The sequence below is a fragment of the Schistocerca piceifrons genome, chromosome 2 (assembly GCF_021461385.2).
Source record: "Schistocerca piceifrons isolate TAMUIC-IGC-003096 chromosome 2, iqSchPice1.1, whole genome shotgun sequence".
Classification (NCBI taxonomy): domain Eukaryota; kingdom Metazoa; phylum Arthropoda; class Insecta; order Orthoptera; family Acrididae; genus Schistocerca; species Schistocerca piceifrons.
Genome location: NC_060139.1, coordinates 1,003,782,971 through 1,003,810,428, shown reverse-complemented (window position 1 = coordinate 1,003,810,428; position 27,458 = coordinate 1,003,782,971). Strand labels below are relative to the sequence as shown.

The 27,458-nt window shown below is 42.2% G+C and overlaps 1 protein-coding gene across 1 annotated transcript in view; it reads left to right on the top strand.

The window, feature by feature from the left end:
• Positions 1 to 25,999, top strand: part of LOC124776051 (shematrin-like protein 2) — a 39,758-nt gene extending 13,759 nt beyond the window's left edge. Inside the window, exons 3-4 of the mRNA XM_047250894.1 lie at positions 16,822 to 16,909; positions 25,035 to 25,999. Coding sequence (XP_047106850.1) covers positions 16,822 to 16,909; positions 25,035 to 25,709 — 763 coding nt within the window. The 3' untranslated portion in view covers positions 25,710 to 25,999. The remainder of the gene's footprint in view (positions 1 to 16,821; positions 16,910 to 25,034) is intronic.
• The last annotated feature ends 1,459 nt before the right edge of the window (positions 26,000 to 27,458 follow it).

The window sequence follows — 27,458 nt, the reverse complement described above, 5'->3', positions numbered from 1 at the left end:
GCCATTTGAACCATTTGTGAACCTAAATTATCCTAAGGACAAACAAACACACCCATACCCGAGGGATGACTCGAACCTCCACCGGGACCAGCCGCCAATTTGTACATGAAGTGCAAATGCTTGAGAAATGTCATTATTTCACAGTGACTCTTACGAATTATGAAAACGTATATGGTTTATTATGAACCCAGGATTCCATACTACCGCACGTGAAAAAAATTTATTTCTTAACCGAATACATTCTTGAAAATCGGTGAGAAACATTACCTAACTAATAAACTCACGTGCCTTTTCTGTTTTGTCAAGGAAAATAATGAAACAATAGGTTCATAAAACGATGTGGCCTACTCTTATATACCGTCAAGTATTTGTACAACTTGAAAATGGAAGATCTCTTCCCCCTTCACCTTCAACCCCCCTCCGCCCTCCCATCATGTCGTGCCTTGCCGTGTACAACAGTAGCCTGGTAAGTGTGGAACTGCCACGCGGCATGTCGCGTTTTGACGGCTTCAAGATAAGTGTGAAAGGGGTCTAACTTTCCGTGAATTTCCGGCACATTATGTTGCCTCAAGTGGTAGTAAAGTATAGCTGGTGAACCAAAATACACGACCCGTAATTAAAAATCCAATAACAAATAGACCAGTGAAAATCAATTGTTGATGTTTTGAGGATATAACCCGGCTGGTTCATCGAGTCGAAGTATGCATATTCGGCCCATACCACTTCAGTTCCGTTCCAGAGTTCGTAAACCATAGTGGCACGGCAGTTCCTCGGTGACCCTTGGCGAGATTTCTGAATGACCATTTTAAATATCCACCGTAGGCTGTCAGATTTTTTTGCAGAAGATGTACCTTTTTTATACAAGACCTTTACGCTAAATTACTCGCCAATATCGGCCTGTGGCTATTTTCAGATGCCTCTATTAACAATACCAACAAAATAAAACTGTAAGCAACCTAATTAACTTGGCACGTTCAAATTCGTGAAACAAGTTTGTCCCGGCAATTGGAGATCACAGAAGGCTCCCTTATCAGTGGTCTCTTGTCTCGTGTGGGCGGAGGGGTTTACTGAGCCTTGAGTTAATCTTCATAGTAATTCGCAACATGACGACTATTCACTCGGTCTAAGGCGCTGCAGTCATGGACTGTGCGGCTGATCCCGGCGGAGGTTCGAGTCCTCCCTCGGGCATGGGTGTATGTGTTTGTCCTTAGCATAATTTAGGTTAAGTAGTGTGTAAACTTAGGGACTGATGACCTTAGCAGTTAAGTCCCGTAAGATTTCACCCACAACAACACAGCTATTCACTAAGGCTCGTCGAGTTATTAATTTGAATTTCTCGTCACGGCTTCCATGAGACGCAGGGACGTTAGATGATCCCATCATTCAGGGGACCCCAGCCTCTGAACCGTGAGACCAGACCTTACTGGCCGGAATAGATCGGAACTTTCCCCTCCGAACTTTCCCCCTGTTTAAGTTGACCATGGGCCTCTGTTTCTGTCGGTCGACGCATGCTGATGTCGTAAAGCACTTATTTAATGTCATCACACTTTGCATATTATAATTGCTCTTACACTCTTACGGTTGTTTCGATGATATCTGTGTCATACTCATAAACTTCATTCTGCTACACTGGAGCAGACCCTCATCAGCTTTTAACTTTAGACCTCTCCTTACTCTCACTGAACACCTTTGTTCAACTTATACCATCTGCAAACTTCAATAATCTAACTGCATCCCCTCTGATTTCCAATTCTAGTACGTTGTCGCGCCTCTACGGAGACATTTCGCCACACCTCCACGACTTCTCCCAAAGGAATTCCAGCCCTCTCCCTCACCTAGACCATGAAGTCCGTCGACACATTTACACGTCCTACCCGCTATAAATTCAACATCCATTCCGCTACATCAGCAGCCTCTTCCCGTTCCATACTTCCATAACTCTTTTCCCCTTCTTCCCCTTACTTCCTAAATCCTTTCTCTCTTTATTGACACCGTTTACTGCCCCTTCCTTCTTGTCTCGCAAAATCCACTCCTTCTCTGTCGGTTTGTTGTTGTTGTGGTCTTCAGTCCTGAGACTGGTTTGATGCAGCTCTCCATGCTACTCTAACCTGTGCAAGCTTCTTCATCTCCCAGTACCTACTGCAACCTACATCCTTCTGAATCTGCTCAGTGTATTCATCTCTTGGTCTCCCTCTACGATTTTTACCCTCCACACTGCCCTCCAATACTAAACTGGTGATCCGTTGATGCCTCAGAACAAGTCCTACCAACCGATCCCTTCTTCTGGTCATGTTGTGCCACAAACTTCTCTTCTCCCCAATCCTATTCAATACTTCCTCATTAGTTATGTGGTCTACCCATCTAATCTTCAGCATTCTTCTGTAGCACCACATTTCGAAAGCTTCTATTCTCTTCTTGTCCAAACTATTTATCGTCCATGTTTCACTTCCATACATGGCTACACTCCATACAAACACTTTCAGAAACGACTTCCTGACACTTAAATCTATACTCGATGTTAACAAATTTCTCTTCTTCAGAAACGCTTTCCTTGCCATTGCCAGTCTACATTTTATATCCTCTCTACTTCGACCATCATCAGTTATTTTGCTCCCCAAATAGCAAAACTCCTTTACTGCTTTAAGTGTCTCATTTCCTAATCTAATTCCCTCAGCATCACCCGACGTAATTCCACCACATTCCATTATCCTCGTTTTGCTTTTGTTGATGTTCATCTTATATCCTCCTTTCAAGACGCTATCCATTCCATTCAACTGCTCTTCCAAGTCCTTTGCTGTCTCTGACAGAATTACAATGTCATCGGCGAACCTCAAAGTTTTTATGTCTTCTCCATGGATTTTAATACCTACTCCAAATTTTTCTTTTGTTTCCTTTACTGCTTGCTCAATATACAGATTGAATAACATCGGGTAGAGGCTACAACCCAGTCTTACTCCCTTCCCAACAACTGCTTCCGTTTCATGTCCCTCGACTCTTATAACCGCCATCTGGTTTCTGTACAATTTGTAAATAGCCTTTACTGCGCATCAATCCACACTCCCATCCTCTTCAGTACACAGCATTCTCCCCTTCAACGACAGACAAGCTTTCCCAGGCGAGGACGTTCCAGTTTAATGGCAGTGAAACATTTATTTTAAATACGAGTGTTTCACATCTTGTTTCAAATCTGCTCTAACGGTTTTTCGTTTTGCCACTACGGTTTTGAATTCAAAACGTAGAAAACTATTTCTCTTTTATATATAAACATATATTAGAAAGAAAATTTTTTATTACGTTAGTAAGCTGAAAAGAACTGTAGGGTGGATAGAAGCAGTAAAGAAAGACGCCAACAAAATAGGTGTTACAGAAGAAATAATACGTGACAGGAATAACTTTAGGATACTTCTAGAAATCGCAAATTTTGAAGAAGATGCGCCAAAACTTCGACCCAAGAGAGTGTGGACAGATGAGCAGAGACGAGCAGTTGGCGAGAAAATGAAGAAGTACTGGGAAGAACGGAAGAAAAAGAAACACCATAAGTCTTAAGTTGTATGCGATCCATAGCTGGCCAAATTCATAATAAAAAAAAAACATATGTTAAGTCCACGTCTAAAAATTTTTAGTTATTCCTAAATATCGCATCATATTAGTGTTTCTTCCGTTTCTTGTTCACAAACCAGGAACGTACATGTAACATACAAGTTACGTGTTGTTAATAAACGGTTTCTAAGTCCTTACTTAATGTATTTAGCAGCACAATGTGTTCTTTGCTTCTATATATGTAAATGCAGTCGTTGTAAAGACGCGGGAACCGACAAATCTCAAAGAATATTCATAGACAGCCACATTTTGCGTCGAGTCCACTCTCTAAGAATATTCCATCTGCGGTGCTGGCTCTTGTACATTTATTACGACAATGTTCTCTGCTGTGGGCGGGAAAGAAAGCGTTGTGCTGCTAAATGTATTAACCAAGGACTTAGAAGCCGCCTGTTAAGAGCAGTTTAGTTACATAACGTGTTACATGAAGATGCGATACTGCAGTGATTGCGTTGTTCAGAAATGCATTACAAAGTTCCTGCAAGGAAGACTGCAACGTATTTCTGAGCATCACAGGCACTGCCATACCGTTCTTATCCACCGAATCGAGGCAAACGACTTTCAAGTGAAATGCCTCGTTCTTAAGGGAAAATACATACTCAATGTACGAGGGTTGGAACGTCAACAGTGGCGACTGTTTATTTACAGCTCGTACAAAATATATAGGTGTTTCAAAGTTTTACTGACCTTCAAAGTAGTCACCACCATTTTGTATAGCCCGTTGCCAGCGACGTGGAAGTCGTAGGATACTCTTTGATGCCAGCTGTGCTGACTTCGAGCAGCGCAGGCTGTTGCCCAACGAATTTATAGCATTTCTGTAGCGAATGCCGTGAAGTGTTTCCTTCAGTTTAGAAATCGAGTTGAACTCACGAGGGTTTAAGTCAGGGGCGTGCAGTAAATAGTATAGCACTTAGCAGCCCCATCAGTCAAACAAGTCAGTAACAGCTTGCAGCCGGCCGGGGTGGCCAAGCGGTTCTGGCGCTACAGTCTGGAACCGCGCGACCGCTGTGGTCGCAGGTTCGAATCTTGCCTCGGGCATGGATGTGTGTGATGTCCTTAGGTTAGTTAGATTTTAGTAGTTCTAAATTCTAGCGGACTGATGGCCTCAGCAGTTAAGTCCCATAGTGCTCAGAGCCATTTGAACCATTTTTTTAATTCGTATCTTATTAGCCTGCCATTTTTCTTGTCAGTGTTTTCCAATGTCCACCTCTTTGTCGATTCGGTGGAACCCCTCCTCATTGATAAATGATCTAATTTCCAACATCGTTCTACAGCATTGCATCTCATATGCTTCGATTATCTTCTATTACAGTTTTCGCAGAGTCCAAAATTCACTTCCATACAAATCTATATTAGCAGAATGCACCAAAGTTCCAGTGTACTGCCTGGATTACTCAGTCTGTAATAGCATTTCCTTTGCAGGTCTAGACTGCGGATTCATGTATAAACGAGCCACATAGTTTTAATCTGCACAGCAGAGAGAAAGATCCAATCTATAAACACAGACTTGCAGCAAAGAATAAAAATGTTACCTTACCAGTAGTTGATTATTCTCCGCAGTCCGAGTCTTTCTCACAATCTCTACACAGAGTAACTGACGTAAAAAGCGCCAAGCCATTGACAACGGAGACTTCCAATAATGACGAGAAATGTTCCGGGCAAAGGGCATTTGTGATAATGGACCACATAATGGATGTGTGTGGTTTTGAAGGGATACCAACTGCTTATTATGCATTTTTAATAAAGAGCTTCACAATATCTACACTGAATGCCTAACTGATTTTTGTATGTGTAGATGTCCAAAATTTTGTACGCATGTATGTTGCTGGTGAGTTTATTTTTGGTGATATTGGTATCAGTAACGTTAATTTTCATCTGAATGCTCAATTATTTGTAGGATGCATTCAAAACTCTGTCCTCTTCGTCTACAGTTTTTACCCTCAACAGCTCCCACCACACCATGGAAGTTCTATCCTGATGTCTTAACAGATGATGTGTCATCCTATCCCTTCTTTTTGTCAGTGTTTCCCACATATTCTTTTCCTCGCCGATTCTACGGGAACCTGCTCATTTCTTATGTTATCAGTCCATCTAATTTCCAACTTTCCTCTGTAGCACCAATTCCCAAATCCTTCGATTCCTTTCTGTTCCGATTTTTCCACAATCTATAACTACGTTACAATACTGTGATCAAGCGTACATTGTCAGAAATTTCTTCCTCAAACATATGTTTCAAATGTTCAAATGTGTCTGAAATCTTATGGGACTTAAATGCTAAGGTCTTCAGTCCCTAAGCTTACACACTACTTAACCTAAATTATCCTAAGGTCACACACACACACACACACACCCATGCCCGAGGGAGGATTCGAACCTCCGTCGGGACCAGCCGCACAGTCCATGACTGTAGCGCCTGAGACCGCTCGGCTAATACCGCGCGGCTGTGTTTCATACTAGTAGAATTCTGAATTCTCTTGGTCGGGAATGTACATTCTTGAAAGTTGTAGTCTGCCTTTGAAGTTATTCTTGCTCCGTCTGTCATGGGTTATTCTGCTGCCCCGGTAGCAGAAATCCTTATCTTCTTCGTGATATGATGTTAAATTTCTCGCTGTTCTCATTTATGCTACTACTTGTTACTTTCGTCTTTCTTCCATTTACTCTCAATCCATATTCTGTACTCATTGAGGATAGCAATGTTATCAGCGAAACTTACCATTGATACGCTTTCACTCTGAATTTTAATCCCACTCTTAAACCTTTCTTTGAATGAGCCGTGCTGCTGCTTGCGTCGGTGCTATTTGTAGGTTTCCGCCCCCTGTTGTTTCTCGTGTTCACTGGTGCCACTTGGTTTCGCAAGCGTTGCCTGTCCGCTAGTGGCAGCAGCGGCGGTTATCGATATATTGTAACTGTTGTCCTACCTTTGGGGTGACGTGGCTGATTTTTCGGGTCGTTTGAGTGGGCCAGTTCGGTTGGGGACTCAGGAGGAACCAGGTCCGCGCAGGGGGATAAACACGCCGGGACCGCCGGCGGCACGCTTGGACTGTCGGATGGAGGGGGTGTGGTCACAAGGGTGCACGACCTCGTCATAAGCCAGATCCAGTAAGCTTTAAGATGCGTGCATTTCAATCCAAGTAGAGCGTAGTCAGTTGCTCCTGTGGGCCCCATAGTACGTGTGTGATGTTGTGACAGATTATCATCGCGCCATCATGTGCAGTTTGGTGGATCTGCGTACTGTATAGTACTTGAAGACCCTACTGTATTAAAAGCACTTGGCTCATTGATTAGATGGTGTGGTTACTCAACTGTGAATTAATAAAGCAGTGAAGAGATTTGTTTCATTCTGCCAACCATCATCAGAGTTGTCACAGTGAGTTCAGTGTGCGTTTGTGTGCCTACTGAATTTGATGTCACTCATTTGGTACATGTGGTTGCTGATTCTGGTTGGTTACATTTCGGTTTTGCCTCACACCCAAATCGAGTAGAGTTTTAGTTGCTGTTAGTTTGTCTGGTGTTCTGTACTGTGACTTGTTTGTACAGATTTTCGGGTTTGTGGAATCGGACGGAAATCTGGTAGTGATTCCTTTCTCGTTTCGGGCGCTCTAAACACAGTACTGTTTGGTTCAAATGGCACTGAGCGCTATGGGACTTAACATCTGAGGTCAACAGTCCCCTAGAACTTAGAACTACTTAAACCTAACTAACCTAAGGACATCACACACATCCATGCCCGAGGCAGGACTCGAACCTACGACCGTAGCGGTCGCGCGATTCCAGATTGAAGCGCCTAGAACCACTCGACGAAATCGGCCGGCCCTCATCGGACTGCTAGAACCATGAAACCTCAGCCCAGAAACCTAGCGCAGCTGGCTGCGGCTCTGGAGCGAACAGGGCTCTGCGTCCCTGTCTATATATGAATACTCTGCAGTTGACAATTGATTGCCTGGGAAAGGGTTCATTTAACCACCTTCAACCTGTTTCTCTACCGTTCCACTATCTAACAGTGCGCGGGATCAAAAAACACTTAAATATTTCAGAGAGAACTCCGATTTCTCTTATTTTATAATTTAGATGGCTGCTAACAAAATATTGTCACACTCTGAGGACAAAGTTGGTGATTGAAATTTCATGACAAGGAATCTTCCAGGACCTTATTGACTCTCTTCCTGTTCGTCCGCACCGTAAAGGCGGAAGTGAAAATACTGATGGCCTGGAATACCGATAGAAAAACAGTAGCCACACGATGACAGCATCCACGGCGAAGCGTCGAGGCAACGATTAAAAACGACCTTGTGTTATTTACACATTTTGACCACAATCTATGTGATCACATTAGAAAATTCCACGGTCATATCCACAGTTTGTGAGCGACCTTTAGGATTAACGACCTTCGGAGTGCCGTAGTGTAAGCCTTCCACAGATCCTGCAACTGCCTGCAACCAACACCGACATAAATGTCTCATGTTAAGCCAAACCCGCATTAAAAATCCTATTTTTTCTCGAAATGCTTCTCCATCTGGCGCTCACAATCCTGTTACTTGCATTTCTGGGCAAAAACTGTGTATACCATGAATTTGGGCGAAATCGGTGATGACGAACAGGCACGATCCCGTTGTGAGATGCACCCCGAGCAAACGAGCAGTGGACAAAAGCTCAGAAAGTCGCTGGGAGAAGCGTCTGTCGTTAATAAAACGAGAAGAAGGAAATCTGACCTGCCAAGTGCAGAACGGCTAAACACAGCTGTGATGTCCTCAATTTTGCAATATCTAGAAGTGATCGACGAATAACAGTCAAGCCCCTCAGTGCTCAACTTGAGACATCTCGGTGGATAGAGCTGACACGCTTGTCCACCATTTACCGTATGGAAACGTTTATGCTCGCTGGGTTCCTGGAAGCACAACTGAAGAGCCTGAGACAAAAGATGGAACGTTAGTGCCGGATTGATTACTCGTTATGAGACTAATGGTGATGATTTATTGTCAAACATTCTAGCAGGCTATTAAACAAACATTCAGCACTTTGGGCCCAAAACAGAATGACAGTCCATGGAGTGGCATCACACAATATCTCCTTTGAAGAAGTAGTTCAAAGTAGTATCCTCAGCTGATAAAGTCATGGCTACATTCTTCTGGGGTCCTGAAGTCGTTATTTTGATCGACTTCCGTCCTCACGGTCAAACGATGAAGTCTGAAGTTAGTTGTGACCTGAGCTGTGCATGGCTCGTCTTCATGCCATTTGTTGTTTGTCACCTTTTCTTACGGTACTGCCGTTAGTTTTCTTATTCCATTTAGTGGTGTCACTAATTTCCTCCCATACCTGCCTGTGAGTGGCAGCAGCAGCGCTTATCGATAAGTGCACCGTTGTACCATCTCTGGAGCGACCGGTAGTATTTCCGGATCGTCGTGTGCCTGTGTCAGTTGGAGATGGACCAGCAGTGCAGTTGCGGCACGGAACAGCAGTCGGGGAGGAAGCAGCTTTGGGCACCGAGCTCCAGTGTGGTACAGACAGCCAGTAGTTGCCGACTGCTGGCGACACACATGTACTGTCCGGCTGAAGAAGACTGGAGCGGCAACGACCGTTGGTTGGTCGTCTGGTAGGTTATCTCATCGGCCGACGTGTATTGATCTTTTGACCATTTCCGGGTGTTGGGAGTTGGTCGGTTGGAGGCAGAGCAGCGATGATGTCTCCGTGGCGCGTTTTAAAGCCAGAGCCGCTGGCGCCGTGCAGTCGCGGTTGGAGTTTTGAGGCGCTTCCTGCCAGGGTTACGAGGTTCGTCGCCCACAGATCCCGGACACTAAAGTTGAGCGCTCACATAATCTACCATCAAGCCTCAACTGCTATCAATTCTCTTCGTTTCATCGTGGTTGTCGCTTTCTGGCAGATTCCCGCTAGTAACAACGTGTGTGCACTGAAGTCGGCTAGTATTGCAGCCATCTTCCTCTGTCGTGTTTAACTTAATTTAATTCGTTACTTCATTAATGAAGTGTACCACCGGTATCTTTGGCCTTGTGACCGTTGAAATTCCGGTGACCTGCCCTGGTCGTTGACTTAGTTTTCGGCAGTGTATTTTCTTCGTCATGTTGATGGTGCCCAGTGCGGTGTGTTGGTGGTTTTGGGCGTTTATTCTGACTTGGCTGGATTGTGCACCAGTATCTAGAACGTTGTGCTATTGACATCTTGTTGTCGCTTTGCTGGTCACGTGGAGCAGAACTGATCGCATTGGTTGGTTCGTCGGCTGGCTTTCGGTTGGGTTGCCTTCCGATTAAGAGGCTTTTTCACCTAAACGTGCGTTAGTGTTACCTTTCCAGGCCGATCCTTGAAACCTTCTGAGAGCCACTCCCTGTGTTTTACATAGTGATTTCATTTGTAGTCTTAAGTACTCCATGTGGCCTTCAGCTGAGTTTCATCTTATTAAAATTTCAAGGCTTTTCTTCTTAGGCCTTAAGCCGTAAAAAAATTGTTTCTTGTTTGGTATGTGGCCTTCAGCCGAGTTCCATCCTTTCAAAATTAAAATTGAAAATTCCTTGTGTCTAGGCCTTAAGCCATAAATTTTTTTCAAGTTAGTATGTGGCCTTCAGCCGAGTTTTCAGCCTTTTCAAATCAAAAGTCGAAAAATTTTGTCTAGGCCTTAAGCCGTAAGACGAATTTTCTAGTTTGTACGTGGCCTTCAGCCAAGGCTTACAGCTTAAATTAAAAACTGGACATTTCTTTGCCTGGTCTTTAAGCCGTGAGATTGTTAGGGTTTCGTACGTGGCCTTCATCCAAATTTTATGTGAAGCATTTTAGGATAAAACCTTTAGCCTATTCTAGTTGAAATTTAGAAGCTCTTCCCTTTAGGCATTAAGCTGTAAAATTGTTTTCTGCATGGTGTGTGGCCTTCAGCCGAGTTTTAATCTCTCTTAAATAAAAGAATTCTAAATCCTTGTCTTGTCCCTTAAGTCATAAGATTGTGATTCTTTAGTATGAGACTTTCAGCCGAGTTTTACACGAAATATTTTAAGATAAGGCCTTCAGCCTTTAAATTGAAAGCTCTTCTTTCTAGCCCTTGAGCCGTTAAATCGTTTTGTTGATATGCGGCCTTCAGCCGTATTCTCAGCCTATTTAGATTAAACGTTGAAAATCTTTGTCTCGGCTTAAGCCGTAACAATGTTCTTGATTAATGTGTGGCCTTCAGCCGATTTCTATGGATAAATTTAAGCTAAGGCTTTCAGCCTCTTTATATTGAACATAATTTTTTTTTCTAAAGAAGTGAAACCTCCAGAAGAACTCCTGTACTTCAATTCCTTGCTTAGATCTTGTTCCTTGGATTTTCGATGTGGCCTTCAGCCGATCTGAATAAAATCAAAGGAGGTCTTTCGTTAAAACCTTGAGAGTTTTTGATTCTTGTTTGTGTGACTGTTTGTTTTAACAAATAAAATTTGTATGTGGAGTGCAACTTATTTTGGCCCCTTCCACAAATATAACCTCATCCGCTCTGTCCTGCTAGCCCAGGGATGTCATGACCCTCTTAGGAATTGAAGAAATGTTAAGCGTGTTCGTGGCCACCAAAATCCGAACGCGTCTTTCCTTTTCCACGATAATGCAAGGCAACCGAGAGGAGACAACAAAAATTTAGTGGACTATGCTAAGTCAGTCACCCTTGAACACTGAGCACGGATATCGGACCGTATGACTTCCTCTCTTTGGTCCACTGAAGAATGGACTTCGCGGAAAGCACTACGGCATGGATGGGGAAACCATTGATGCAGCGGAGACTTAGCTGAGACTCAGATCAGTACGGCTGTGCCACTACGTTGTGCAGTCTCTCACATTAAGATGGCGTAAGACCATAGAAATGAAAGGAGGTTACTTTGTCAAATAGGGCTTTCTAGCCAAAGAACTGAGGAATAATCCTGTTTATTTAAATCACGAGTAAAACCATCCTGATTTAAGAAAACGCATGTTGCATTACATACTGAATGATCATTATACAATAAGTGGTAGGATATCAGAAGACTTGCATATAGATGCAGTAAAGATTTAGCAATTCTGATTTCAAAAACTGAGGCAGTAATGTAAAATTAAATTTTACTCACAAGGGAACCTCCCCATCGCACCCCCCTCAGATTTAGTTATAAGTTGGCACAGTGGATAGGCCTTGAATAAAGGAACCTAGATCAATGGAGAAAACAGGAATAAGTTGTGTGGAACTATGAAGAAAATAAGTAAAATATACAAACTGAGTAGTCCATGCACAAGATAGGCAACATCAAGGACAGTGTGAGCTCAGGAGCGCCGTGGTCCCGTGGTTAGCATGAGCAGCTGCGGAACGACAGGTCCTTGGTTCACGTCTTTCCTCGAGTGAAAAGTTTAATTTTTTATTTTCAGACAATTATTATCTGCCCGTCTATTATGTTTTCATCGCTTTTTTGGGAGTCATTATCACATCCACAAGAAAACCTAAATCAGGCAAGGTAGAAGAATCTTTTCACCCATTCGCCAAGTGTACAAGTTAGGTGGGTCGACTACATATTCCTGGCATGTGACGCACATGCCGTCATCACTGTCGTATAGAATATATCAGACGTGTTTTCCTGTGGAGGAATCTGTTGACCTATGACCTTGCGATCAAATGTTTTCGGTTCCCATTGGAGAGGCACGTCCTTTCGTCTACTAATCGCACAGTATTGCGGTGTGGTCGCAAAACACAGACACTAAACTTATTACAGTGAACAGAGACGTCAATGAACGAACGGACAGATCATAACTTTGCGAAAATAAAGGAAGTAAACTTTTCACCCGAGGGAAGACTTGAACGAAGGACGTCTCATTCCGCAGCTGCTCACGCTAACCTCGTGACCATAGCGCTCCGGCGCACGTATTATCCATGATGTTGCCTATCTTGCGCATGGACTACTCAGTTTGTATATTTTGCTTATGTTTTTCATAGTTCCACACAACTTCTTCCTGTTTTCTCGATTGATCTGTGTTCAGTTTTTCAAGGCCTATCCACTGTGCCAACTTATAACTAAATCTGAGGGGGGTGCGATGGGGAGGTTCCCTTGTCAGGGCATTCCATTACGAAAGCTTGAATAACCAAACGTTTCAATGGGACTACTAAAAAAACGATGTACTTAAATTCTCAGCACTAGAGTGCTGCTATATATACGACTTAATCTGATGCAAAAATTTGCGCAGTAACAGAACTGGAACAAATAAGAAGCAATACAAATGCGACCATGATAATACATTTATTGACTATCTACAATAAAAATTAAACAACTGAGTTTCATCCATATAAATTTAAAGTTGTGGTTGTGAAACAGAGATTAGCTTTTGTAAAGAGGTGTACATCAAAAAGAGCTCAAATGAAATTTTCAAAACTTTTAAAGTGCTAAAATAAAACAAGGAACACATTTTCTTCATTATAAGCAGTGCCAGGTAGTCGTTTTCTTCTTTTTAACCGAATTAGAAGGAAAAAAATTACCGATGTTGTAGAAAGGGTCATGAACCACAAATAATAAAATTCCTTGTTAAATAGTTATGTTTCGATCATTTGCATAACTCTAGGACTGCCTACTAAGTGCTTCTACTAATAACATACAATCGAAACTGCCTTACAGAAATACAAGGTAGTCAAAGCGCTGCAACTGGAAATTTGAAGATAAAGAGAAAGAGAAAATGAGAGAGCGAGAGAGAGAGAAACACGGGAGGGGGGAAGGAGAAGAGATATCCTCTGCAAGATAACGAGACCTTCACGTGTCATGCCTTCAGAAGTGGTAAAACACGTTATCTGATGCAAGAACGCATCATGTCTGCTAACGTACACATACACACACTCACACACGCATACACACACAAAATGTATTTCTGTTAATTTAAAAAAGGTTATACGCAGTCTTTGCAAGCATGAAAAATTGTAATAAACGATCACTATAAAACCGAAAATAACAGCGACACACACCACGTGTATCGCTCACTTGTCACACGTTATGCCTTTCATAAAAATAAATTAAATATTACATTCAGTATAATCACCGACGCACATCGTGAATGCTACAGAAGATCTTAGCGTCTACTTCAACCAAATAGTACTACTAGCAAAAGTAGGGGATATTGAAATAACCGATCAATCAGTCAACAGACAGCAAACAATCGATATCGACAAAATTTCTTCATTCAGTCTCACTCGCAGGACTCTTATATCTGAATCCATGATTAACAATTGACAGAAACTTCTTACTAGGATAAATTATTTTTGTTTTCATCATGTCTCTCCGATGATAGTGTCGAATAATAACAAAATATATGAAGGTATTTAAATAAACGCCATCGACGTAAGAGAAAAGAAATTAATATTACAAACTTAGGTTGATGTCAACAATTTTACATAACACCCGTGTCTTGGAAATTAAATATGTTTCTACCTGTGTTGTGAAAAACATATTCGCCGAAACACAGCAATCAAATAGCCATTTGAACTTCAAACGAGCACGTTATACAATAATTCACACTGAAAGTTGAAAGCTACTCATCGGTTAATGACAGCTCCCATATTTGTGCCTGTTTATTATTAAAGCATTGATGGTCGAGTGTGAGAATTTTTTTTATTTATCTCAATAATATAACAGTTTCGAACAAGATAATCAACAATATTAACAGTTTCGAACAAGATGATCAATGCTGAATAATAACGTTCTGCTGATGAACAAACCATACTGGTCAAGACAACAAACTTCTTATATAGTAACAATCAGTGGAGTTCAAACACTATGGGGATGTACATATCTATCAAATATTAGCAGCGCTGATAAATTACACTGACAAAATCGGAACTCAGTATCTATTTTCTGTTCCCCTGAACAGTGCTATTAATAAATTCCTCTTCGTTGGTTGAAGCACCCTACGCAGTGTCATATAAATGTAAAAAGAGTATGATAAGCTCCGGCTATCAATCATTGTTACGCCTGGGAGTAAACGACCACAGCATTCCGTTTATGACCATGAACAGTCATTGTGGTGCCTACTAGGTAATTTTTTATCACATTAAAAGGAATACTGTGATGTACCAAGTATTCTCAACATTTAGCTTTTCACATTATTAACTGAGGAGCATTCTAAATGTGATGTTAAAATCCACCAGCTCAGTACGGTTATAACATGATACGTACGCTGAAAGAGATCCAAAATAGGTCAGTTTCAGCGAACAAAGCCCTCGTTGTAAGATTTTTGATGTTTTGTTTGCAATAATTAATTAAAATAACTAGCACGCAAGATCATTTCTCTGGACCTAAAAATATTCACTCTGATTTGCTTTATCACCTGATAGAAGTTTTATTTCGAATTATTTTGGCACTTTTATGAAAGTGTAAATGGTTATTGTGACACACTGTACAAGGTGTTACAAAAAGGTACGGCCAAACTTTCAGGAAACATTTTTCACACACAAATAAAGAAAAGATGTTATGTGGACATGTTCCGTGTTAGAGCTCATTTTAGTTTCGTCAGTACGTACTGTACTTCCTCGATTCACGCACCAGTTGGCCCAATGGAAGGAAGGTAATGTTGACTTCGGTGCTTGTGTTGACATGCGACTCATTGCTCTACAGTACTACCATCAAGCACATTAGTACGTAGCATCAACAGGTTAGTGTTCATCACGAACGTGGTTTTGCAGTCAGTGCAATGTTTACAAATACGGAGTTTGCAGATGCCCATTTGATGTATGGATTAGCACGGGGCAATAGCCGTGGTGCGGTACGTTTGTATCGAGACAGATTTCCAGAACGTAGGTGTCCCGACAGGAAGACGTTCGAAGCAATTGATCGGCGTCTTAGGGAGCACTGAACGTTCCAGCCTATGACTCGCGACTGGGGAAGACCTAGAACGACGAAGACACCTGCAATGGACGGGGCAATTCTTCGTGCAGTTGACGATAACCCTAATGTCAGCGCCAGGGAAGTTACTGCTGTATAAGGTAACGTTGACCACGTCACTGTATGGAGAGTGCTACAGGGAACCAGTTGCTTCCGTACCATGTACAGCGTGTGCAGGTACTATCAGCAGCTGATTGGCCTCCACGGGTACACTTCTGCGAATGGTTCATCCAACAATGTGTCAATCCTCATTCCAGTGCAAATGTTCTCTTTATGGATGAGGCCTCATTCCATCGTGATCAAATTGTAAATTTTCTCAATCAACATGTGTGGGTTGACGAGAATCCGGACGCAGTTGTGCGATCACGTCATCAACACAGATTTTCTGTGAACGTTTGGGCACGGATTGTTGGTGATGTCTTGATTGGGTCCCATGTTCTTCCACCTACGCTCAATGGAGCACGTTATCATGATTTCATACGGGATACTCTACCTGTGCTGCTATAACATGTGCCTTTACAAGTACGACACAACACGTGGTTCATGCACGATGGAGCTCATGCACATTTCACCCGAAGTGTTCGTACGCTTCTCAACAACAGGTTTGGTGACGGATGAATTGGTAGAGGTGGACCAATTTCATGGCCTCCACGCTCTCCTGACCTCAAACCTCTTGACTTTCATTTATGGGGGCATTTGAAAGCTCTTGTCTACGCAACCCCGGTACCAAATGTAGAGACTCTTCGTGCTCTTACTGTGGATGGCTGTGATACAATACGCCATTCTCCAGGGCTGCATCAGCGCATCAGGGATTCCATGCGACGGAGGGTGGATGCATGTATCCTCGCTAACGGAGGACATTTTGAAGATTTCCTGTAACAAAGTGTTTGAAGTGACGCTGGTACGTTCTGTTGCTGTGTGTTTCCATTCCATGATTAATGTGATTTCAAGAGGAGTAATAAAATGAGCTCTAACATGGAAAGTAAGCGTTTCCGGACACATGTCCACATAACATATTTTCTTTCGTTGTGTGTGAGGAATGTTTTTCTGAAAGTTTCGCCGTACCTTTTTGTAACACCCTGTATACAAATATTTTTAACCGCGTAGATACAAGCCTTGTAATTGTTCTCAACATTCTCTTGCAATTTCGGCTTCGTGTGCCTGGAGAGGACGCCATAGTCAGTGTTACTGTGCCTTGGAGCCAAGGCCTCTCCTTCAGCAGCGGTGTAACCTTTACACAAGAGCTGCGACCCGCGAGATCGAGAACAGTTAAGCCACGTAGTATGGGGTAAGACGAGCTTGTGCGCGTCAGAGTGTAACTCCTGCGTCCGGAGTGGGCAGACAACACGCCGGCGGATTTTCGCAATTTCAGTATAAAAGAGGCACCGTCCACTCCACGTTCATCAGTGAGGTCCATCTTTCTACTGGATTACTGCTACTGTGCGACGATGAAGACTCCGGTGCGTATTGCGGCAACTGAGTAGGGATCTGAAGTGGTATTCTCTGCCTAAATTGTACATTCGTGATTAAAATTTATTTTCTGAGGAATGTAGGTAAGGTTGTGAAAACTGTTGAAGAAGCAACACTGACGTAAAAGTTTTTCACTGTTCTGAAGACACTAACTTTTGTTTGTTGCATGTATGCTTGTGGAGTTGATTGCCATACACTGTCGAAAGATGTGTGATGGAGATGATGTAGCACATCAGAAACATTTACCACCGTATTCACATGAGGGATGGTTCGCTAGAAGAATGACGTTACTTTCCTTGTCCAAAAAATTTGAATACGTCAAATTTTATTCTCTTGGTTCTTACCCAGTGTTTGAGATGGGGAAAGGTAATATGTTTCCCGAGTCGTACCGGAACTTTGTCTCTTGGAGTCTTCAAAAATAAGGCACTACGTCACTCTTACAAGCTGTCCCATTAGCGTTTGTAGAGTTCTATGACGCTCTCGAGCTAATCACCTGCATGACGATCAGCTTAAGTAAATTTTCGATCTGCTCTCTCTCTTCCATTAATACAGTTCGGCGAGTTTCGCAGGCCCATGAACAATGAGAATAGTCCTTATGAGGGAACTGTAAGCTATATATTTTCCTGATGTATTACGCATCGTTAAGATGTCTCCGATGCTGTCTGCTACCGCCGAGATCGATTTTAGCATTGAGCCCCACGCACAGTACTCAGGAATAATTCCAACGTGGTGGTTTGTACGGGATCTCTGTGGTTGTCGGATTACGCTATCTTAGTGTTTTTCCTATAAAACGTAGTTTCGAAATTGGCTACACCAGACGACGACTTATGTGTTGCTTCGGGCTGCATTCGTGTCAAATGTATACGCCTCGATACTCTATGGCTTTTCGTGGTTCTTCTGGCTCATCTTAGTTCGTCTGGGAAACGCCATGCAAGATATCACTAAATTATCGTACAGCTACGTTCGCTTCAGCTAGATCCCAGTGAGGGGTTCCAAATTGAGAGGGTTTTATCTCCTTACAGTTTTCTTCCTGCCAAAATGGGAAGAGTGGGTTGTTTCAAAATTTAGCTCATTGCAGAGCTCATATCTTTCCAGCGATTTGTAAACAGGACAGACACCGCTCCGAGTTGAAACTATTTGAGACTACCTGCCCAAATACATAATTAACAACTAAAAGTTCTTCGGATGGGGCAGCCGCATCTGTACAAGTCCATTCTGTGGCCGATTGTGTACACAGTCAAAGACTGTGGATTTAGCAACTGTTCTGCGGTTTCTTCATTTTTCAAAATTAACAAATGAGGAAATACCTGGCCAGGACAGTAAATAGGAACAGCTTAAAATTTATGGCTATGACAACACTCCCTATAAATATGTGTAGTAAATACTAGTGTGTGTGCAAGTAATACATTTCGTTCGCTACCTCAGACAGTAGGAATACCTGTTGTGTCATCCGATCCCTTGTTAAATTCTAATTAAAAGAGGATTTGGGAGGAAATTTTAAGTTCCAGCATTTGCCTTAAAATTGTGGAAGCCTTCCGAAAACTTCTGTCAAACGTAGTGGAACTATTTTTAAACTGAAAATGCCTGGCAGATTAAAACTTTGTGCCGGGCCAGAACTCGAATCTAGGACCTTTGCCTTAAGCCAGGTCTAGCGATTTAGGAATCACAGCACGACTCACGACCTGACCACATATCTCCCTTCTCTACTACATCTACTTCTACCTTCCAAATATCACAAAGCTATCTTGCATAACTTCCTGGACTAGCAGTGTGAAAGAAAGTTGGCGGTTGCTTATATAACGGCTTCCAGGGGCAGGAAAACTTGATTTTCAGTATTTCATTTTATTATTGACCTAATTTAAAAATTGAAATATGCTGTGAGATACTACTCATCAAGAAGTACAATCTTACGTCGAACTTCTAACATAGTACTGCAAGTGTAACAGAAACTGTGTATATGTGTGCAGACAATGTAATTAATGGGGCACAAATACCGAAACTACATTTTCCCAATATTTGAGACTTCGAGCATAATTTTAAAAGCAGTTTATCACAGACACTCCACCAACTCCACCGCCCTCCACCACTCTCCCCCCCCCCCCCCCGCCCCCACATAAACTTGTGCAAGCAAAAAAATTCTTGCTCACAACATTTTCGCCGACGGAGTAAAACTTCAGTACCGGGCACGACATTATTTCTTACGATGATAGGCCGGCAAGCAATGCACACATACTTACAGGACAAGAACAAAAACCGTTAGGAAGATCTGACAGAAAGTACATTAAACTACAATTATTAAGCTTCAAAATAATATATTTATTTTTTAACATTGTCACCGTTAAGAGCAACATATTTCTTCCAGCATGTAACAAGTTTATTCGTTCCGTCATGGAAGAATTCTAAAAAAATGGTTCAAATGGCTCTGAGCACTAGGGGACTTAACATCTATAGTCATCAGTCCCCTAGAACTTAGAACTAATTAAACCTAACTAACCTAAGGACATCACACAACACCCAGGCATCACGAGGCAGAGAAAATCCCTGATCCAGCTGGGAATCTAACCCGGGAACCCGGGCGCGGGAAGCGAGAACGCTACCGCATGACCACGAGCTGCCGCCTGGAAGAATTGGTTGGTTGGTTGGTTGGTCTGGGGAAGGAGACCAGACAGCGTGGTCATCGGTCTCATCGGAATAGGGAAGGATGGGGAAGGAAGCCGGCCGTGCCCTTTCAGAGGAACCATCCCGGCATTTGCCTGGAGTGATTTAGGGAAATCACGGAAAACCTAAATCAGGAGGGCCGGACGCGGGATTGAACGTCGTCCTTCCGAATGCGAGTCCAGTGTCTAACCACTGCGCCACCTCGCTCGGTGGAAGAATTCTCCCGACTGTCATCGAACCCAGGACTTAACTGCTCCTTTCACCTCATCGTTTGAGGTAGAGGTGGAAGATAGGAATTACAAGACGCAAGACTGAGGGATTACGGAGGCTGTGGAATGGATTCAAACTTCCGATTTTTTTAGAGCCTCTTCAATTGGGCGCGAGGTACGTGGACGAGCGTTGTCATGTTGGAAGATTATTGGCGCCAGATTTCCTCTAAAACGACAAACTCGACGTAGGAGGAGGTTTAGTCTTTACGTGCCGAGAAGAATTTGCCGGCGCCCCATGTACCAGCAGTCGGTTTAAAAATGGTTCAAATGGCTCTAAGCACTATGGGACTTAACATCTGAGGTCATCAGTCCTCTAGACTTAGAAGTACTTAAACCTAACTAACCTAACGACATCACACACATCCATGCCCGAGGCAGGATTCTAACCTGCGACCGTAGCAGCCGCGTGGTTCCGGACTGAAGCGCCTAGAACCGCTAGACCACGCAGGCCGGCCCAGCAGTCGGTCACATAAACTCGATGAGTGTACCAAAACAGTGAAAATAATTTTTTGTAGGTGGTTCTGTCTTGAACTTTCTCTCTTGAGGAGAAGACGGATGTCGATATTATGCACTCCGTCTTTTCTCTTCTGAGTCTCATTGATGGACCTATGACTCGTCCCCCGTCACAAAATTCGAAAGGAAGTCGTTTGCTTCGTCACTGCAGCACTGCAAAAATTGCTCGTACCATTCTATTCGACTCTGTCTGTGTCGTCTATGAAACGGCGTGGTGCTAATCCTGCACAGACTTTACGATTTCCAAATTGATCAATAATGAACGCTACACGTTCCTTGGACATTCCAATATGGTTTGAAATACGATTCTAAGTGATTCGTCGGTCATTCTGAGTCGACATGTCTACGAGTTTGCAATGTCTATCGCCGTGGCAGTAACGGTCGTCTCCTATGCGCTTCATCGACATTTATGGCTTTTCCAGGTTCGCAACCACGGAGTTTTTAAGTTGCGTCTTAGTTATGAAAACATATTCAGCGATCCAGGCAAGTATTTGCTTCATTATAATTCCAGTCTTGGATCACAAGATTATTAATTTCGAATTTGCAGCATGCTAGAGGTGAAAAAAGGTCCGTAACTGGCGTTGTATTTGAAATAAATGGTTGTAGCTTCGTCATAAGATGCACTGAGAATTATCTATTTTTATTTTCTTGACGGTGACTAGTTCTCGAATGTCCAACCTATGTGGTGTAATTTGCTATGGTCTTATTAATTCGTCCATATACCGCACTGATTACTGCAGGGGCAGTTTCTGTACATGGGATATTGCCTATGTTTGTCACAGTTACTGCACGGATGGTTTGAAAATGGACACAAGTATCCGTAATTAGTCACCATCAAGAGATAAAAAATGCATATTTGTCAAGGCCTCTTATGACGAAGCTACAAACATCTACGTCCTTTATTAATTTCAGTCGGTAATGACCGTCTTCGTTGCCAATAGCCTTGCCCCAGTGATAACACCTGTTCCCATCAAATCACAGAAGTTTAACGCTTTAAGGCTTGGCTAGTACTTGAATAGGTGACTATCCGGGTCCGCCGAGCACTGTTGGAAAGCAAGGTACACTCAGCCCTTGTGAGGCCATATGAGGAGCTACTTGACTGAGAAGTAGCCGCTTCGATCATAAAGACTGACAACTTCAGGGACAGCTGTGCGCTGACCTTATGCCTCTCTATATCCGAATCCAGTGACGCCTATAGACTGAGACTGACACGTTGGGCCTTCAGAGGCCTATTCGGACGTTGAGATTTGTCTTAATGACCTTCTTCAGACCTAAGTAGATATTTTGTTGTTGCAAATGCAACACGTCTCTACTCAAGACTGAAGATGGTCATTACCGTCTGAAATTAATTACCTGATTGCTAGTAAATATTGTGATCCCAGATTCGAAAATAGGTAACGGAATTTTACTGCCCTCCTATTTACAGTAGACGTGTCAATACCATCGTCAGCATATACAGCCTTTAAACGACGATGTATCTCACTAGGAGTCACTTTTTCACCAGTTAAGAATTTGATAACAACACGCTGTTTAACTCGCGCTGACATATGACTAGAATACATCTCTGTACTTCCGGTATTAAAAAATGCCTTAGATTAACGCAACACCTTCAAACTGCGGATATGTGCAGACGGAGAAGCCACCTTCCACAGTACACGTAGCGCGTTTCTCAAAGTCATGTAGGTGCGCTCTACAAGCGTGTATGTATTACTTTTCACCCCACCCCGCAGTAATTCTAATCACAACAAATTGTGCAAACATTTTCCGCATGTATCATTGGACGACATATAGTTCAGGAGATATAATGTCAGAAGCATTGAGATGCGTAAACAATTAGCTTTTGCCCAAAACGGAGCGAAAGTTACCCAGATTTTAGAAGTGAGAGAAATTTTTGTAGCGGCTTCCAACAACTTTTCGACATAGTTTGAATTTTTTCTAAACGTTTTATCGCTTACGCACTTAATGCCAAATATTTAACAGATTAACTCAAGTTGTTTTAAACAGGAGAGTTTCATTTTTGAAAAAAAAAAAAAAGAAAATGAGTTTACCAGCTGCATAGAACCACAGCCTAAAGGATTGTTTCTAGAACGAATCTTGGTTCTGCAGCGGGGTATGCGCTAATCTGAATCTTGGTGGCAGTTTGAAATCATATGACTGACCTGAATCTAAGTCCAAGACCTTGCCTTTCAAAGGGCAAGTGCTCTACCAGCTGAGCCACCTAAGAAGATTCAGGACCCAACCTTACCTCTTTACTTCTGCCAGCACCCCTATTACCTTTTGAAATTGTCTATGCGATGGTATGTCGTAGAGAATACTGTCAAGATCATATTTGTATTTTTTTTTTAGCATGAAATTTTATTTAACGTTTCTGCATTTGGGAAGCCACTACACTTCTCATCGGAATACTGTGTTCAAATACGAATAGAATCACAGTGAATCATAGCCCCAAGCGCATATCATACGGATTTAGTAATTATTTTCTTACGACATGGTCTTCCTTTATATATCTTCGTGGTCTTGGGAACTGTATAAGGAGCTGCAGGTGCTACACACCATCACATTGACTCATTTATTTTGTAGGCAGTGATACTGCTTTGAAGTACGCAAATGTTTTCTGCACTTGTCAGTAAATATCCAATGATAATCATGTCCCAGATCTGTTTCTAATGACTTCTTTAATCTAAAATCATACACATTTACCTTCTCTAAGCTGATGTAATTTGGCCGCAAATAAGAACCGGAGATCTGCTATCTTCAGGGCTCTGCAGTTTTCTGAATTTTCGTGAAGAAACAGAGCATAGATGCATTTCACGCTATCGCTCTTTGTGTACCAGTGTTAATCGCAAGAGAGGTGTTGATTAATCGGCGTAAAAATTATAGCAAGCGATCACAAAATATGTTCCTCTATTCGTTATTTAGATAGTTCTTTAGAGCCCTGCATCTGTCGTTTGAGTCTTTTGACAGGCTACAACAATCCATAGCCCAATTTTCCTCACCACGTTTGGGACTACCTTGCAGTTTCTAGTGCAACTTCACGTGAGAAATTGTTAAATATAGGCCAGACTTGTAGTACTACCGTGTTTCTGTCTGGGGAAGAGACAGAGATCGCAAAAGAGTAAGGACTGCTTTTCTTCAAAGCGAAAAGCTGTCAGGTGCTAAACCTCGTTGGAATTTCGATGCATTACGTTTTTATAAAATATTGCTCTTGGCAGTTCTGATTTATGATTAATTCATGATGACTTGGTTATATCGATGTATCGTATCCGCTAGGCAGAATAATTTCCCTTATAATTTCTTTCCCCATATCCGTTGTGTTTAGAACATATTGGAACTTCACTGCGTATTGTGAACGGTTTCTGGTCTTCTCGACATCGTTTGTCTACGAAAACTTCATGTTATTTGTCACATGGATGGGTACATATACCAAGAAACTCCTATAAAAAACCGAAAGAGTTAGGTTGTAGGAGATACCAGATGAATCGAGGGACCATTTACAAAGGATACTCATAGGTACAAAGACAGCACAGTGAACTTTAAGGAAGAAATTGAGAATCGGCGGTAAAACGGAGGGTGGTTTATTTAATTGAAATACCGATTCACGCTGTGGATAAATACTGTCGAAGCTACTGAATGCAAAACGTATTCTACTGAATAGAGGCGCAGATGAATTTGCGTTTCTCGTGAGACGTTAAATGCTTTTACTGACTCACATTTATGGCGACAGTGCTTCAAACCATCTTCTGGCCAACCAAATCTATATTTTCTATGGTTTTGCTCGCTCGCTTGAGGCCAACGACAGGTGGATCTCTTTGTAAAAGACACGGCGGAATTCCTTCCACAATCCGAAAAAATGCTCAGCTCTCACCATCGACTGAATTCACAACACTGGTGTTCCTTCTTTTAAGATTACCAGACAATTCACTGCAATTAAGTCCGTCTCTCTCCCATACGGGATCAGAGTCGACAGTGAGATCTACTTCGTCTATTTACTATGGCGCGTCTAGTTGCGCGAATGAACCCCTCCATTAGCGAATGATTCTTGTCAGTGCTCGCAGTTGATGGTCTCCCGCTGTGTCGTTTGTTTTAATGATTGTATGTCTACATCCTTCATCCACCTGTACACTAGCGTGGCTGAGAAATTGTGGTCACAGAGCACAGACATTCTATGAAGAGATAGTGCGTGCAGTGGAAGTGTATTTCGCGGAAGCAGTCAATGACATTTCAAAGAAAGTGACACTTCTTGTCCCTATCAGCCCTACTTATTCTCAGTTAAAGTTATTGTAATGAAGGTATAATCGTTCGAAATATATAGTGTAACGATCAAAAAATGTGACTGATTACAATTGTACGTGTACTTCAATTCATTTACAGATTTAGGTGCAATACCACGTTACTAGGGGAAGTGGGTAGCCCTTCGTGTTTGTTAAAGTAACTGTGTAGGCTTTCAAGGCCAGAGTCAACAGGACCTGTGGTACAGCAGACCAAGAATAAGGTCACTGTACTCGCTGACAAAACATTGGCTTTATTGATAGTGATTCACAATATGATGTGATACTATACCAGATAACTTTCTTGTGAAAGTACCCCTTTGCTTGATCGAATTTCATGTCGCAAGGAAAATGTTACTGGAATTTAACTAGCAGAGGTGATTATATGTTAATTAATGCATTTACAGGTGTGTGCTGTACTTCTTTCATTGTTCCTCCTGGTGAGAGGAGAAGACGCAGAACCGAAAACAGAAGGAAGGGACAGCAAGACGCAGAAGCGAGGATTACTAGGCCTAGGTTTTGGGGGATATGATACTGGTTATATTGGACATGGTGGATACTACGGATCAGGCTATGGCGGATATGGCGGCTACGGAGGATACGGCGGGTATGGCGGATACAACGCCTATGGAGGATACACAGGCTTCCCCAGTAGCTACGGCGTGAAGACGGTGACCATCACGAAGCCTGTCCCCGTGCCGTACCCGGTGACCGTGGAGAGGAAGGTCCCCGTGCCTGTCAAGGTTCCAGTCACGGTGCCCGTGGTGAGGCCATACCCTGTCAAGGTACCCCAGCCATACCCTGTGCCCGTACCCAAGCCGGTACCCTACCCAGTTTCCGTGCCAAAGGCAGTGCCCGTGCCAATCCCGCAGCCTGTAGTGGTCAAGCAGCCAGTCCCAGTTGTCGTCAAGAGCACGGGCTTTGGAGGACTCTACGGTGGCTTTGGACACTCTGGATATGGCACCAGCTACGGTAGCTATCTAGGACACTCTGGATATGGCACCAGCTACGGTAGCTATCTAGGACACTCGGGATATGGCAGCCTTGACTACTTTGGTACCAGTGGCTTCGGTCACCACTGATGTACTGGAAAACATAGAGTTTAACACACAGTTTCTATAAATGCTCACATCTAAGCGTATGTCACACCAGCTGCAACATCAGCTTATCAACTAATTACTACTCTTGTACTGTCTGCAACCATGAACTGCATTACTACTAAAACATGAAAGCCAATTGTCAGTGTACAGATTGTTGTTTGCCGATAATATTAATCCACTGTCAAGTGAAACATTTGTATTAAATTTAGTGTAATCATATAAATAGAGTAAGGATATGTGCTGTAAATTACTAAATAAACTGATACAATGAATATACATAGGTTTATACTAAAAAATTATGTCCTATTTGAATTACAATACATGCCATTCTTTTTCATTCTCCCAATTATAAGAGAACAATAACTCTACCTTTCAATCTTCGGATAAATTATACTTCTTAATTCACTTTTTTCTTGACCCATTAATGTAATAGCCGGCTGGAGTGGCCGTGTGGTTCTAGGCGCTACCGTCTGGAGCCGAGCCACCGCTACGGTCGCAGGCTCGAATCCTGCCTCGGGCATGGATGTCTGTGATGTCCTTAGGTTAGTTTGGTTTAATTAGTTCTAAGTTCTAAGCCACTGATGACCTCAGAAGTTAAGTCGCATAGTGCTCAGAGCCATTTGAACCATTTGAACCATTAATGTAATACGTCACTCTTAGCGGGAAGTTAATTTTTTTTGTTGCTTCAAAATTTTTCAAAGTTCGGTTCAAACTCATTTCTACTAAAGTGTGGGTTACATCGCGTATATTTCTGAAACTAGTAAATCCTTTTAAAATTCATTTAAAAAATTACACTTATAATTGTAACGTTCTTTACCAAACTTGTTTTTAATACAATGAATGAATGCCTGAACTGAAAAATGGATACATAACTGGAGTTTTCGTGTAGTGTCTTGTAAGTGCAAGTGGTGTACTTACTCCGTATTATTTTCGGCAAAACTTAAAACGAAGTGATTGGGCAATGCAACTCCCAATACCGCTAAAGAAATACAGTCGCTGCAAAATACATTCAGGCCTTCAGGCACTGAATCCTCTGGCCCTGTTAAAAACTGTCTTAGCTGTAAAGCAGCAACGGTGAAACGCGATAAATTCTGGTCTCTCATAAAGAATATAAAAATGGTAACTACAGGCTCAGCAGTGTGCAATACTGGCAGTAATACTTGGGAGTTTTCTTTTGGATGATAAATGAAAACAATTCTGAAAAATCCAACGTCTTTGAAAAACATGTGACCAGGACAGGGAGGTGAATTACTAACACTGATTTTTAGTTAAATCATATGGTAAGTAAAGTATGGCTTTTCAAAACATCTGACAACTGAAATTACATTACTCAGAAAATTACATCATATTTACTAATTGATCCACAAACACCAACTCACTAAAAAGGATATAAATACAAATCATCAAATTAGATACAGCTGTGTTAACAAATCTTAGAAACATTACAAAAGGGAAATATCTAACTAGCAGATACAACAAATCAGTTTATGTACATTCTGGGGTTACTCAACAATTGACAATTATCAGCCAAATCATCTATACTAACGCGCTGGCAAAACTACAGTCATAAATATTTAACATCTTTACCTTGCTTGCGTGAAGACTTTAGGTTCCACTTTCTATTTCCAATAATACATGTACTCATAAATCCTACATTATAATCTAACACTTGGTGGCTTCAAAGTGAACACTATATAAACTGCCTATTCCACACTCTTTCCATCACAGACA